Source organism: Aplidium turbinatum, chromosome 1, assembly GCF_918807975.1.
Source record: "Aplidium turbinatum chromosome 1, kaAplTurb1.1, whole genome shotgun sequence".
Classification (NCBI taxonomy): domain Eukaryota; kingdom Metazoa; phylum Chordata; class Ascidiacea; order Aplousobranchia; family Polyclinidae; genus Aplidium; species Aplidium turbinatum.
This window is the reverse complement of record NC_137472.1, coordinates 56671054-56687200: the sequence shown is the minus strand read 5'-3', so window position 1 is coordinate 56687200 and position 16147 is coordinate 56671054. Positions and strand designations below refer to the sequence as shown.

At 37.7% G+C, this 16147-nt stretch overlaps 1 protein-coding gene across 1 annotated transcript in view; it reads right to left on the bottom strand.

Annotated features, from left to right (window-relative positions):
* Positions 1–2187: 2187 nt before the first annotated feature.
* The window catches only part of LOC145783657 (uncharacterized), a 28572-nt gene continuing 14612 nt past the window's right edge, over positions 2188–16147 (bottom strand). Inside the window, exons 2-6 of the mRNA XM_082595544.1 lie at positions 12583–12667; positions 9765–9918; positions 5523–5668; positions 4687–4894; positions 2188–3152 (exon numbers count right to left, since the gene is read on the bottom strand). Coding sequence (XP_082451670.1) covers positions 3032–3152; positions 4687–4894; positions 5523–5668; positions 9765–9918; positions 12583–12652 — 699 coding nt within the window. The 5' untranslated portion in view covers positions 12653–12667 and the 3' untranslated portion in view covers positions 2188–3031. The remainder of the gene's footprint in view (positions 3153–4686; positions 4895–5522; positions 5669–9764; positions 9919–12582; positions 12668–16147) is intronic.

The window sequence follows — 16147 nt, the reverse complement described above, 5'->3', positions numbered from 1 at the left end:
AAATACCAAATCTGCGTATCTCGAAAACCACTTGAGCTAGAGATACGGTTTTTGTGTTAAAAGATGCAGAAAACATGGTTTTCTATCTGCTTTCTGAACATTGAATGCATCTATCTTGAGTAGAAAAGCAGTTATTTAGAAAAAACGCATTTGACCAAATCTTGATTTTACAACCTTTTTTGTGACCACGAAACCGTCTACAAAATTTCGTTTTTTTTTCTTAATTTTTGCACCTTAGAGGGAACACTGGTAACGATATTCATTTCAAAATGTAATTCTGGTCAGTAAGACGATTGCGGCACTTGGAGGTGAATCCGGCCACCCTCGGTAACGGGGACATCACCGGATTAAAACTGGACTACTACACTGCAAGAAGCGATATTATCGACAATATTTTACATATTGCCTTGCGTATCGTGACAGGATGTCTGCGACCTACACATTGTACACAATCGGACAATTTCCCTGTCCTTGCAGGCAACCAACCAGCTGAGTTTTGTCGCGAAGAAGCCATCCTGTCTCTTTCTCGGCATTACGAACCCCAACCACTTGCTCCACTCAAGTCTCTACAAGTCTGTGAGCGAGCAATCGAGCATCCTCGCCAACTGAAATCGAGACACCCATTTGTATGTGACGCACAACTCCTGATGAAAACCGCTGAAAACCAATCCATCAGCGCGGCTACCTGGGAGGACAACAAATAGAGCTCAGAGAGGAAGAAGAACTCCTCAAGGCTCTAAAGTTTTATCTCCGACACCAGCCCCCATCCAACCAGAATGCATAATTTGCCAAGGAAGGCCTGGGTGTGGCACAACCGCCTGCGTGCTGGGCTACTGGAGTCAGACTATTCCGCTCAAACATGCACAAATTGGGGATGGCTCCATCCGCAATCTGTGAGTGTGGCATAGAGGAACAAACCACAGACCACACCATCTGTAACTGCGCCAAATGGTGTGCGTGGTCTGCTTGAACTGGATGACGAATCAATGCAATTGCTACTCGACACCTGCTCAAGCATCTAAACCACATCGGCACTGCCCAAGGGTGGTAAAAGATAGAGCCCCTTGACCCCTGGAGTAACAAAGAAGGTTTAAACAAAGAAGAATCGACAATATTGTTCTTGTTGGAATTTGGATTCAACAGTTTCCTGTGTTCAGTAACAACTTGCAAAAGAAACTGAAGTTGGTACTCATCTTCAGTTGAGAGTTTGTTAAAATCCGGGATTAGACTGAGAGCAACTCCTCTCTCTGCTCTGTCATTGACTACTGAAAGTCCCTTCGCCATGTGTAAAGCTTGAATAAATGCACCATCTTCAGTCCAATGAGCAGGATCCTTTGAAAGTCTAATTATTGCTTCATCTTCACCCAACAGCTGAAGCCATTTTGAATTAGAGGTGCAATACTGTTCTAGACCCTTATTGCTAAGAAACGCATCTACTTTGATGCTTCGTCTCCTTGGTGGACGTTCTGCTGTTTCATTTAACATGGTTGCCACCATTACCTTGTTACTTTCCACAGACAATCGAGAGTCAAACAAGGCTAGTTCAACCATTTCTTCAGACAGATACCATAAATGCAGACCAAGCTTTTGCATAAATCGCCTTCGCCTTCCAACAAGTGCAATGCATAGCACCTGAAGCTTGAAAGCAGATTCCACACTCAGGAGTTTCTTCAAGGAATATGACAAAAAACGGGCATTTTAGCTACTCATGAATGCATAAAAGTTTAGGAATACTTATTTCGTTTATTACTTTACCAGTTTTACAGGTTAGTTTATGAACTTTGTTTATTGAATAGCTTGGGCCACAATACTTGTTTAGCACTGTTTTGTGCTAGAATACCGAAAACAGGTTTTTTCTAAATAACTGCTTTTCTAATCAAGATAGACGCAATCACTGTTCAGAAAGCAGATAGGAAATCATGCTTTCTGCATCTTTTGACACAAAAACCGTATCTTTAGCTCAAACAGTTTTTGAGATATGCAGATTTGGTATTTGGGAGGAGGGCGCAAAACTTTAGGGGGGGAGGGCCACCTCTAAATCAATTTCAAAGTCAAAAATTTTTTTGCAGGAGTTATTTTTTCTGACAACCTCACCTTTTCAAAGGGTGTCCCACACAAAATTCAAATTTTTTTCATTTTTTGCCAAATAAGAGCCACCCTATTGTTCACCTAGTGTACATTAATAGCTAGTGAGTTAATCCTGCATAAATCGCTCAACTGAAAACGTGAAGGATCTAAAAAGTACCATCAAGTTTGTTGGTGTTTCACCCTTGCAATCGATTGATGACAGTACGAAATAGGTTAGAAAACAGTCAAACCTGAAGGTACCATATTTAAAACAAGTCTTCAATAAAAGTAAGTTGCACACAGTGAATTTCTGGTAGAGAGGTTATCAACAAAATAGAAACGTTCTAACTTTACAGTAATGAAAGCCAGTGCAGCAAAAAACAAACTTATTGCAACAAACAAGGTACGTAACAAAAACGAGTAAAAGATCTTACCAAGTAAACTAATACATAAAAAAACAAAACTCATCGCTTCACACAAATGCTTTAAAGACTAAATATGAAAATTAAAGATTATCAATAGCCTTTTGCTATTTACCCCATTTTAATTTAACAATATTTAACAATACTGGTACATTGAGGCAAAAGCAATTATGTTGCTGCGTGAAAGACACAGGGTAGTTAAGGTCAGTTCAAACACAGTGAAAATAGATGGGTAGACTAATTGTTGAGGAAATGGGAATTGGCGTGTGGAAGGTTGCTCATGTCCACATAGCAAATCAGTCGTCTTTTACATTGATTCAACGTCTGCAGACGTTGGGGAGCTCGAAGCTGCAGTTTTTTGTCTGACACTCTTCAGGAGTTCTGACGATATTGTTCGACAGCTGAGTTCTGACGACAGCTCAGACGAAAAATTGCGGTTTCGAGCTATAAGCAACCTTCTACGCGCTATTTTCAAGTTCTGTACCAGAATTCAAATGGAAATCAGTGTCAGTTGGTAGGCCGGTGACAATTTGAAATGACAATTAAATGGGCGCTGAGCTGGCTTGGAATATTTTACTGTTATCTGCTGCTCCCGTTGGGGACTGGCTAACTTCCATGCGTTTCTTTTGAATCGCTTTTACTTCAGCCTTCCTCACCCTGCGCCTGAAATGAAAGCTGTTTACAGCATTTTGCAGCGTGTGTAGATGGAATACCAGTCCTCGAAATTAGCGGCGGCACACGGCAATTGCCGAGGTAAATGCTGCCGCAAACGTCATAATGGCCATTCTGCTACGGCAATAAAAATGCCGTCGCAAAATGAGCATTTAATTCGGACAAAAATTGTTCAAAATTTCTTCCTGTTTGATTTACTCGCAGCAGGAATTTAATCAGCAGAAACATCGCACCAAGACCTCACCTCGGACTATTTTACTTGCTGTGAACACTCACACAGTCTTCGAAATTAGCACATTTTTACTTCGCAAAAACGTTGACGAGGCCAAACGGCAAAAGTTGAATTGCCTCGGCAATTGCTATAAACGTTTATTACAAAAAAAATGTACTAAAACACGTAAAACGAGAAGAGAAAAAAATAATCGAATAGTCTATCACGACCGCACTGTTTGACTTGTTGTGATGTAATAACACCAAAAGTAGCGATAAAGCGAGCAACGCGATACGCACGCTGTTACGGTGATTCACGTTAAATAAGTCATTGGGGGGGGAAAGTAAGTTAATTTTGGGTTTATTCAACGTTCGAGTCAGCACAAATCGATTTAATTTTCCCGGCGGGTTATATCGCGTAACAACAATGCCCAATGAGAAATTTACGTTTGTTTTACATTAATTCGACATCTAGCGACGTTGAATTATCATGAAATAACGTTAATTGCTCAATCAGGTACCAGTTACAAATTAATAGCTCCCTGCGAGAAGATCGACTCGATTTACGTATACACTAACATAATTTCGGTACAATTGGGATACTGCGAGCAACACAAAGTCTGTTTGATAAAGAACTAGTCGGAATTAGAATCATCAGAGGATGAGGTTGTTGCGTCGTCACTGGAATACTTGAAGACGCAAAACTTCCCTTTCATGAACGCGCGATGCCATATGATCGGAAGCATTACTTTTCTTTACTACCGAAGAACCATTTATCCAATTTTGTACCACTTTTTATATTCGCAACCACACCGGTAAAAAATAAGCATTCGATGAAAGAATAACTTTTGCGTAACAATTAAGCCAGTCTTTGTAAGGTTGCAAACTTTTTACAGTTCACAAGACAAGAGCATTGTCAGCGCATAAAATAGCTTGCGTGATGCTCTGAGCTAACGCCGTGTGACACGATGAAGAAACGCATAAAATTTCGTTTGATTAAAGCATACGGCAATTGCCGCCATAATCCAAGGTTTGTTGATTTGGCGACGGCAATGTTTTTGCCGTCGTAGATGGAAGCTAATTTCGAGGGCTGAATACGAAAGCTTTTTTACATTGATTCAACGTTTATAGTTGTCAAACATATGATAAAACATGACTATCTAACATAAATAACATGATTGACAAGGAAAGAGATTTTAACGTTAAAAGATCTTGTCACAACTGACACAATACGGTGAATATACCAAATGCTGCCAGAGCGCTAAGGTGAATGTGTTACAGCCAAGTGCAAATACAAACAGAAGAAATCGCTCACTTGTTCACTTCCAGGCCAACTATCATCGCAGTCATGAGAGCTACAACTGCACAGGCAATGGGAGTGATAATTTTATTTAAAGTTTGATCTGACATTTCCAACACAAGGGAGTTGTCAACAAAAGACACTCTGTAAGACGCTTCATACTCCTCGGCATTTGCTGTGATGAGAGCTTGTTGGATGGCAATGCGATTCAACTTGATTATTTCTGTAAAACAATACAAGAACAGTATAAAATGCTTCACAAAAATTAAATAAGGTTGAGACTTAAGATGCCGGTACCGTACTTACAAATTGTGCATGGAAATCTAAGCCTTGTGTTTGTTCATAGTAGTCAATACAATAATTTGTAACCTAAAAACGATTGCCATAATTTATTGACATGTTACGTCATAATTTATTTCTTTTTAGTAATAATTTTGACAGTGTACAAAAAAACAACACTAGAAAATGGTGTAAAATGTTCTCAAATGAAACAACTGAAGTAAACTTAAATTTCATTAGCTACATGAACACCAGAAGCACATTTCTTACAATTGTCCTACCCGCTGTTCTGATTGTATGCCTGTCTTGCAGAGATATTGCTGATACAAAGTTCATATCATATTGCATGCAAGTGACAGACAATAAATTATTAATGTATTCTGAAGCTAACCCCAGACATGAATGTTTTATGCAAAGCTACAATGCGATATTTCACATGTCTGCACTTTTGAAAAGACACTTAAAATAAAAATTGTTTAGAAAAGACTCATTAATAGAATAGCGTGATCAACAACGGTAAGAAAAAAAGTTGAAAAAGTCAAACTAATGCCTAAAAAAAACAAAAAACAAACCTGCCAAGACTGACTTTCTGAGAACAAATACATTTGGATCATTAGAAGTTAATTCAGGTAAAACAACGAAAAGAACCATCTGAGTGTTGACATCTACAACCTGAGGGTAGCCTTTAACGATGACTGTGTTGTTCGCATGGAATTCACTGAATGGAAGAATATTAACTTCAAATAATTTTAACATGTACAATTGTACATTTTTTTACAGTCGAAATCGGTTAATCGCAAAGTCAATTTGTCAAGCTTTTTTACGGATGATAACTGATGTATCATGCGAATAACCGTATCCATTGGTTGACAGTATCTTGGTATCCTACACATCAATACCGAACCCTCATCTTACACAAAAGCTTGAAAGCACTACCTCTACACATTTTAACCGTTTATGCGATGATCTACAGTTTGTAGGAATGAACGGTTGAACGCGTTTGTGCTGCTGTTACAGTTGGTTGGTTTTGAATCTTCATTTTAAACGGCGTAAACAATCCTTGTTTACAACGTAGCTATCCTTCAATGAAACATAGTCTCGTGGTTCATAATCACAGTAATGAAGGCGTTTCTTAATCTTACAGTCTTCAGCCTTGCAGGTGAATTTAATTACATTGTCTTTGATGACAGCTGCTGTCTTCAATGTGGCGTCGTGTATTTAATCACTGCGGGTTGTAGGAGATCTCGCAACAATTTTTGTGCATTGATAAGGATAATCTTGAGCAACTTAACACTTTGTCAAAGTAAATATGTGGATAAGTGATCGGATACAAGTCTACAAATCAATCAACAATTCCTATTCGATTAATCAAGTTATACGATTAACCGTTGAATTTTCTTCACAAGTAAACGGGAATGGTTTGGGATTATGCAATGCTATAAAGTAATTTAAACCTTTAACCAATATGCGATTAACCGATTTCGACTGTCTATATTGAATGCAGTGGGTGGGGCATTTTCTGTTATAAAGGCATCGGAATAAATTTTAACATACAAATAGAAAAACATGTATTATGACCATAAATGTATTATGTATTACATAACTCAGAGTTGCCTACTTTTATTCAGCTCTAGTCTATATAGAGTTTCGGTAGAGAGTTTTTCTTGTTGAACCATAGGCAAACGAAGCCGAGCAACGTTATTAAGTTTAACATATTCAAGTTTATTATTTTTACAGAAACACAAAACTACGCAACAAATTAAATATTGAACGTTTTGGACATTACAAGATGTCCTCTTCGGTCCGTCATGTTTTTTGATTAAGTATTGAAAGCTTTTTTGGATAAAAACCCGAAAGAAAACGATTTTAGCAACTTTTTTGATATACCATTCTTGGGAAAAGATTTGGCAAGATTTTCAAAAATCTAGCTATAATTTCTGCCCTCTTCAGGAAAATATCTTAATTCATCTATCTTAATTCGTTAGCTATAATTGTTAAAAAGAAATTCGATTGTGACATTTACCCTGTATATAGAACGTTCAATGTAGGCAGATATTTCCAGCTAAAGTCACCCACGCTTTTTGCTCTATGTTCTAATGTTGTGTATAAATTTAGTTGTTTGCGTGAATCGTGATGCAAGCCTGACATACATCAGCATGTCAACAAGACATTTATCAACTAGAGCTGGGGAACACTTGAATTTGAATTCCATACAGAAAAGTGGCATTAAAGATCACATTTTGTCGTGTACCGAATGCAAAAACAACATTTCTATCAAACAATTTGAGATCATGTCCAGAGGCAGGTCTAAGTATCAAACTAAGATCTTGGAAGCCTTGTACATAAAACGTCACAATCCACTTTTGAACAGACAATTGTATGCTTGCGGCTCATCTTTCTTGCTCTCTGTATTTTAAAATTATTTTTTTCGCACCTTGCCTTTCTACCATATCATGTGATCTGTTCAACACCTTTTGATGCAGTTATCTTTGATTCTCGCAGAGCCTATATCGTTGAGTTTGAGCTAGTGAGAAGTACTGTGCAGTTTTTGTTTTTTCCTGTTTATAGTTATAATAACCATTGTATTTTATTCAGATGTAGTTAAATTGTATATATATATATATGTTATTCCTGAAAAGGAAATCTTGTGATGTCGAAAACGTTCAATATTTAATTTGTTGCGTAGTTTTGTGTTTCTGTAAATATAATAAACTTGAATATGTTAAACTTGATAACGTTGCTCAACTTCGTATGCCTCTAGTCTATACCGTATATAAAGATTTACTGATGCCAATATTTATACCGATACTGATATTTTGGCTGATACTTAAATCTAAACTGCTAAGTAGATGTACAATGAAAAAACTAAAAAAACTATATGTACCGTAGTTAATACAGATGATTAAAAAAACAGTTCCAGAACTTTGCTTAAATGCTGTGGTACAAAATTGTTTTTCGTAATGCCACTTTGGAGGTAAATGGCGAGTATAAATAAAATAAATTTTAATACATTTTTAGGAGTTCGATATATTGTACCACAGACAGGCAAGGGCTGAGCATTATCAGAATATCCTTTGTATACAGTCGACTCCGCTTAATTCGGACACTTTGGTTCCGCCCACTTTTGGTCGAATTAAGCAGAGAAACAGCTTTGTCCGAATTAAGCGGAAAATCAATTGTTCGTTTCATGGTCATGCGTAAAGGCAGACAACGCATTAAAATACTGTACTGTTGCGTAATAAATCAATTGCAGCTGCGCTATACTGCAGGAATTAGCACTGATTGCATAAAACGCACAAGATTATACCTTCAGATTAGTTGTATCGTACAGTATTTCGATACCAAGCGATTCAACAAATATATTATTGTGTAACACACATATATAATATAGGGTTAAAATAGTACAGTAATTCTTCAAATACAGTACTAAGCCATGAACCTGTGTCCGAATTAAGCGAAGAATTGTCTGAATTAACGGGAGTTTTTTTAAGTGCAAATTTTAATTTTGTTTTGTTCCCGAGTATTTTGGCCGTATAAAGCGGTTGTCCGGGTTATCCGGTGTCCGAGTTAAGCGGAGTCGACTGTATTTACAAATAGTTTTGACAATCAAACGTTTTCGGCTTAACTTAAGCCCTGATCATCAATCTGAAAATATTTGTAAGAAATGCAAATATGTACATCAGTTGCCTACATCTCTAAAACTTGGTTACTGTGGGCCAGTATGTTATGCACAAACCTTTAGCATAACTTGGCAAAAAATACAATTTAACAAGTACAAACCAACAAAGATGTAACAATCAGTGGCGGCTCGTGGTATTTATAGCAGGGGGTGCTGCAACCGGAGGTAGCCTATACGTGAAAGAGCGAGCGCCAAAGGCGCGATGCCAAGGGGTCTAGGGACATGACCCCCATAGATTTTACCTTATTTTAGTGGTATTTCATGAATTCTGAGGCTATTTGAGCAATTAATTTCCTGATGTTCATCAAGTTTAAATAGGCTGTTTTAGCATGTGACCTTTGGCCTTAACTTATTATCGTAAGTTAACAATGAACCTAGGTTACATTTAATTTATAAAAAATCAACCAGGTTTGGTGACCACAAAAATTTATTGGTAGAGCTTTTCTTAAATTTAATTTAACAACACTAATGAAAACCTAGTCTAAGCTTTATCTTTTTGTGGAGAAAGCAAAGCACATTAGTCTAACCATGTAACAGCATCAGTCGCAGCCACCTAATATCGTGCTTGAAAACAACAGTATTTGCAACAGTAGCTAGCCTGACCACGTGACCAGCAACTGCAAAATTTGCAGTTCGAAATTGTGGGATTTGAAGCAACCTGAGCCAAAATATGACGTCACAATTTCTCTTTGTTCTTCTTTTATAAGATCGCAACTGCAGGGCTTGCAGTTCAGAGCTGCCAAATACAAAACTTAAAAAATCATCATATTTTTTAAAAACCAGAAATTATGAAACTTCTAGTCGGTAGGATCTATAGAGAACACGAGAAAAAACGTGAAATTAATAAAAAAAATAAAATACTGAAATGTGCAGGGGGTGCTGCAGTTTTGCAGTTTCTATGGACGAGCCGCCACTGGTAACAATCATATTTTATTCATGAAAATGAGAAAACAGAAGAAAAGCATTTTAAGAATGAAGTGAAACAAATCAATTATTCATGTCAAAATACTTGGTATGAAATAATAATAAGTGACTTTGTTAATGTTGCACATAAATTAGTCTGCAATAAGTAGCAGATATGGTGGAACCATAGAAATGCATTCTGGGCTTAATTCTATACTAACACTAAACTTACCTGAAATTTGCCATGCTGCATTGTGTTTGGTTGATTCTACAAAACTCAGAGGAAAAGGCTGCTACAACTGTTCTCAGCTCTCTGATAACATTATCGTTCCAATCCTTTAATTGCACCAGATCAAATTGGACTGACACTTCATTAGCAGTAGAATCTAAAATCATATAACCACAATTTGAATGGTACAGTAACCACATATACATTATATTATACAATGCAGTATGCCTAAGCCCTGATAACTTTTTAGTTAAGCCCTTGACCATGTGCACAGAGAAATCTCAATATCCAGCAGTTTTGATTTGGCTCTGATGGAGGTGTAAACTTGAACATTTCAGCGGCACCCAGTGGATGGAATAATTCAACCGGCTAAATCATCATTCTGCCAATCTCGGTGACCGTGCCGAATCAGTGGTTTAAAGACTTTACAGTACAAGAATGCGAAACTACCACTACCAGGATTAAGCTCTGAAAGAAGCTGAAGATTTCTAAAATCAAAATATAGTTAATACAAATAATAAGGGTGTGCTACTATTCGGTGAGTCCGATTCGGTGAGTTCGATTCGGTGAGTTCCTAACCTCTAACCATAGGCGCCGACTCCAGGGGGGCGGGGAGGCGGCGCCCCCCCGTGAATTTAGCTCGGGGTGGCTGCCCTCCGCAAATTATTAAAAAATAATCCAAAATCAAATGTTTTTAAGTTTAGATTTGCGTTAGTTTGACCTTCATTGCGGATCGATCTCAATTAAAAGATCTACTTGTTGCAACAAGAGCGCTGCTCCTAAGATAACAAAAGAAACAGAAGTACGGTGACTGATAAACGGCAGCATGGTGCCGTTGAAGCATAGTAACAATGATTGAAAAACGTTTTTCTTGATTTCTTCTGCTTTGTTTTTTCTTGGGAGTGTCAATAACGAGGTGCGGTTTGCTCAGTTTAATATCTACGCGTATTAAGAGCTAAAGTTCAAAGTGACCAGCATATAATTCGAAGTAGCCTACAGGCCTCGAAATTCGTTTTTGTTGACGGCGGACAAACCTGTCTGGTCTGAGCAGCTATCTTGGCGGACAAATTAAGTCTCACGGCTGACACACCAGTTTTAGCCGTCGATCGTCATGCTTAATCACTTTATCTTGATAATAATTCTTCGCCATTTCCGAACTATTACTACGGTTTTAGAAGGCTTTTGAAAAATTCAGTAAAGTCACTCTGAAAGGCTTTCATCGACCAACGACGTGCGCTTGAAGAGTCAAAGCGCCGTGTAGCTGGTCAATACGTCACATAACTGATTAACTTTCACCGAACGAGGTCGTGTGGCTTATCGCGTCACAATGCTCTGGGCAGGAGTCGGAAAATTTATACACTAACGCTACTATTTTCTGCTGTGCAAAGTTTCACAGGCTTTTTTCTTTAAGTTTACTTTTGCGTGTCATGTGAGCGAAAGTGAATTTTCCTTGGGTCTTTTCTTTCTCACTGTAGGCCTAATACCAAAACTTAACAAATTTTGTTGCATCTTGCTGTAATAACCTACTCGTATAATATAATTTAGTAACCAACCTTGCCGTATCATTTACTCGGAGATCAAAGCCAGACATTGTGACGTAAAACTTGAACTAAATTGCGCGTGATTAGACTGTAGAAGTACCTGTACTCCTATCAATTCTTAGCGAAGAATTTACCTTTGTTACGCTGATTCAATGTCATCAATCGTTGAAGCAATGTAAAAATCGAAAGTTTTCCTCCTTGAATGGAAGCTAAGGGATACAGTATTCACATTTTCTAGATGCGCTGGAAATTATATTATTGCAACAATTGTTCGTGCTATGCAATGACGATTTGTGTCGCTAGTTCCTGTGTTATTTCTCAGCGGACAAATATGACCGATCTAGATGGTACTTCCCGCGGACATCACCTGCTGTGACGGCGGACATGTCCGATGTCCGCCATGAATTTCGAGGCCTGAGCCTACATTATAAAGCTTGGCGATATACAATGGCATATAGACGCAAAAAAACATCAGCATTTCGAATGTAAGCAATCAGTCGGCTAGAAAGTTTGCCCCCCCGGCGATTTTCAAAACCCGGCGCCTGTGCCTCTAACCCTAACCCCAAACCCCTAACCCTAAAACGGCAATGATAATTAAGTTACGGTACCCCATAATTAAAAAAAAAAATTGAAAAAATCCCCCATTAAGGGATCGGACTCACCGAAACGAGCCATTCCGAATAATAAGGTAGTTTCACACAACATAACAAATGGTCCATACAAGAACTTCTATTTAGGATGAGACCACTAAAAACCATCCAGTTAAATACAGTATGCCAAGTTGTAAAATCCTTTTTTTACTGTTGTTTTTAGTTGATTCTGGACATCCAGTTAATATGCTAACAATAAAATTCCATTGATACTACCGATACATAACGAAGTGGTGAGGGCACTGGTTTAATGTTTAAACTGCAAAATCAAACGACGCTTTTTTGATTCCAGGGGTGTAAGCTTGAGCAACCCATTTCAAGGATTGCTTTCCAATCTCCAGCATCTGGTGGATGAAATACCTTACAGACAACAACAATTATACGAAGGAAAACTTCACTCGGTCAAACTCGATGTCCGGACCATCATCAATGGTTCAATGTCTCTACAAGTACCGGTACGCAAAACTGTCAGGATTAACTTCTAAAAAAGCTTTCTCAATCCGATAAACATTCAATCAACCAATAATTGCATAGCCTGCATTAGAAAGACACACAGTGAAGAAAACAGTAGCCTAAACAAACATATTAAAAGTTAAAAACACACTAAAATAAAACTACACAATGTCTTACCAGTTTCAAATGTTGCAAAACACACACTGACAACATTTAATACAATTATAGTGACACCTTTTATGATCATATTGAACCTTTATACCTGAACAGATACCAGAATACAAGATTTACATCAACTAATTTTGTTGAGTCTATAATTAACAAGGGTCTTATATCAATAAACTCAGAGCTTGTTACTTTTAAGCCCCCACAATTTCATTTTTTTGCATGAGAGAGAAAGAGAAAAAAACAGACTATGCTGGAAGGCTACTAGAGAGCAGCCAGTCATTGGTTTCATCATCCAAGACAAGAAGACCTTCCGTTTGAAGATAGCGCAATCATTGATGATTGTCTGCGGTCTGTTTCTCGACAACACATCATCGGAGTAGAAATGAGAAAGTTACAGCACATTTAGTAAAGGCACTATTCATCGATCACAGCAAACCGGGGGCGAAATGATGAATAATGATAAAATCACCTTTAAAATGCATTGGAAAAAAGTTTCGTCACGCGGTTAGCCAGTTCGGTTAGAACAGGGACGTCCAACCTTTTATTATAGTGGGCCGCATTGTCACTTGAAATAATTCAATGGGCTGCAGAACCTATCAAATTTCAAGAAAAATGGGTACATAAAGGAACAATTAAAGACCATTAATTTCATCTTTGAAAATAGGAACAAATAACATGTTATCAACATTTGTATTAAAGGACGTTGTCTTGATTCTTAGGATGTTTGCTAAGTGTTTGTCTGTCAGTCTACTTCTTTAACTGCAGTTTTTCATGGATGAAAATAACTACTTGCAACAATATGTGCTGCAACAATATGACCGTTTGGTCTTTTCGCAGTCTCCTCGTCATATGACACACAACCGATTATTATTGTATACGGTACTTTGTATTCTTTTCATGTTTGTGTTTGTGACAAATAAATGAACTGAACTGAAAAAAAAAAAAAAAAAAAGCTTACTGCTGCCCTACATGCACAATAATTTTCTGGAAAAAATAGCTATATACCTATTAAATTCATTACGTGAATGTAATTCTTTATAAAATAAAGGAAGAGTGTGTTCTCTGTGGAAAGTTTTCAAACTTTCTCGACTTTGCAGTTCAAGTTGGATTTCAGGTGGCGCTTTATCACACTGAAATAAACTGGGTCACTGAATAATTTTAATTCAATTTCAATCTTTTTGAAGTCAGAAAATCTGACTGTAAATTCTTCAAGCAAATCTTTAATTCTGCAAGCAAACCAGTAATTCACATAACTTAGCATACTTTTCATAGTTTAATATACAGATTAGTCTTTGAGCTCTTTCAGATAGACTACAAAAATATACAATTGCACCAGCTTTCAGTTGTGCAATGAAAAGTTTTAATTTCCTGGTAAAACTGCTTATTTGCTCGAACATTGAACTACGTACACAAGTCAACTGACCTTTCCCTTGTAAATGCAAATTGAGCTCAGCTAGCATTTCTGTGATGTCAGCTAAGAAAGACAAATCATTCAACCATTCTTCCTTTTGTAACAAGTTCATATTTTGTTTCTTTTTCTCCATGAACTGTTTTATTTCGGGTAACAATAATTGAAATCTTTTTAAGGTGGCTGCTCTATTGAGCCATCGGACTTTAGATATAATCAGACTTATAATCTTGTTGCTCCCATACTATACTATTACGGTACTACGCCCCTAGAAACTGACTGGAACATTTTAATTAGGGCTAAGATTCAAAGTTCAAAATACTACTTGGAGTGAAAATGATTAGCGGGCCGCACAAAAATTTCAGGCGGGCCGCTGGTTGGACATCCCTGCGTTAGAATAACAATTGCTCATTTTTTAGATAAGATATACAGTAGGCTTAACATGAAAGTTTTCGAGTTAATAAAGCAAGAAATACCGTACTCTTTTAACTTTCGTTAATTTGGTAATTTTGTAGTAAAAATTAAATTACTGAGATATGGCATAACATGGTAAGGTTTAAGTTAGCACTAGATCAATCTAATAGGCTACTGTACATATTTTGGACTTGCAGCCCATTTATTCAGGTAGATGTACAATCTGGCTTTTCAACGATTTCAACGATGGTATATAAAATTGTTAAAATTGGAGTAGAAATGAGAAAGGTACAGTATATTTAGTGAAAAATGTTAGATATTTTTATGTAAAAATTAAAGTGCAAAGGATTGGTACAAATTAGTGAGTTTTGAATTGGTACAAATTAGTGAGTTTTAAGCCATTTTTATGGGCCTTATATTGAACACTTGAAGTTGGTTTATTGTAAAAATATCGTAAAATCCATATCCATTCCACTTCATCACTTCCATTCCACTGCTTTTCACCTTTTTTTTCTTCCCAAAAATCATTGCGTCTTTTGCACGGGATGCAACCTAGTTCGGACCCTCAGTTCGTACCCTAAAAAGATCTAAAGAAAAAATTAAAAAAAGCGGAAGTCGCTGATCGCAGTTTCCGCAAACATTTTAAAATTTTCCCCCTGAAAAGATCGAGAGAAAGATAGCACAAAGCCGAAGTCGCTGATCGCAGTTTCCGCTAACCTTAACCATAGGCTAATCTATGCTCTAACCCAGTGGTCTCCAACCTGTGGGTCGCGACCCCAAGTGGGGTCGCCTTAACTTTTCCTGGGGTCGCCAAAACTCACCATACTCAATTTATTAATGAAAAAAAGAGACTACGATGCTAGTTTAGATTAACTTTTTGTTATTCATGGTGACTAGAACAAGCAAATAATTATTTATGCAGGTGTAGTGTGCAGACATTTCATCGGCTGTTTTCGGTTTACTTTGCAGTTAGTAATGGTAATTTGTAGCTAGTAAGTATAGCTAAATATTATACAAAAATGGCAGCAAAAACTACCAGAAAAACATCATATGACGAGGCTTTTCAAAACTTGGTTTTACTGATTCAAATCGCAAACCAAAGTGCCATAAAGTTTCCGCAGAAGAATCGACGAAGAAAAATAAACTTAAACGTTATTTTGAAAAAAAATCATCCAGGCTGCCTGCATGGATAAACCATCTGAGTTTTTTGAACGTAAATTGCAATCTCTTGAATTCAATTTCACTATCAGTAAAATGTAGGATTGAAGATTATGTCCAATGACGTTCTTGACCAAATTAAAACCATCGCATTCTTCTTCTTTCGTATGAGAGGTTGTTTTTTGGACTACATTTTATTGGGGTCAAATGTCCGGTCATTCTTCGAGCAGCCACTTGATTGTAGAGTCCTCCAGCATTGACAGGCCAACTGCCCTTGGAGGAGTAAACGTCGGGCAGTGGTAGAGGATGTGATCTGCTGTCTGTTCCTCTGCACCACAGTTGCATGCCGCAGGTGTTGATAGGCCCTATTTGTGCATCAAGGAAGCGAAACGCCCAACACCCGTGCGGAGGCGATTCAACTGTACCCAGGCAGGTCGGCTAAGATCCTTTCCTGGTGGCATGGGTCCAGCGTCGGGAACAAAGGTGTGGAGTCTGGAGGTGTTATCTGTCCACTCCTCTTGCCAGGTATTGGCGATCCAGGATGAGGCACTGGTGTTGTGTTCCAGCAAGGATTGTGCTTGAGCGACAAAGGGG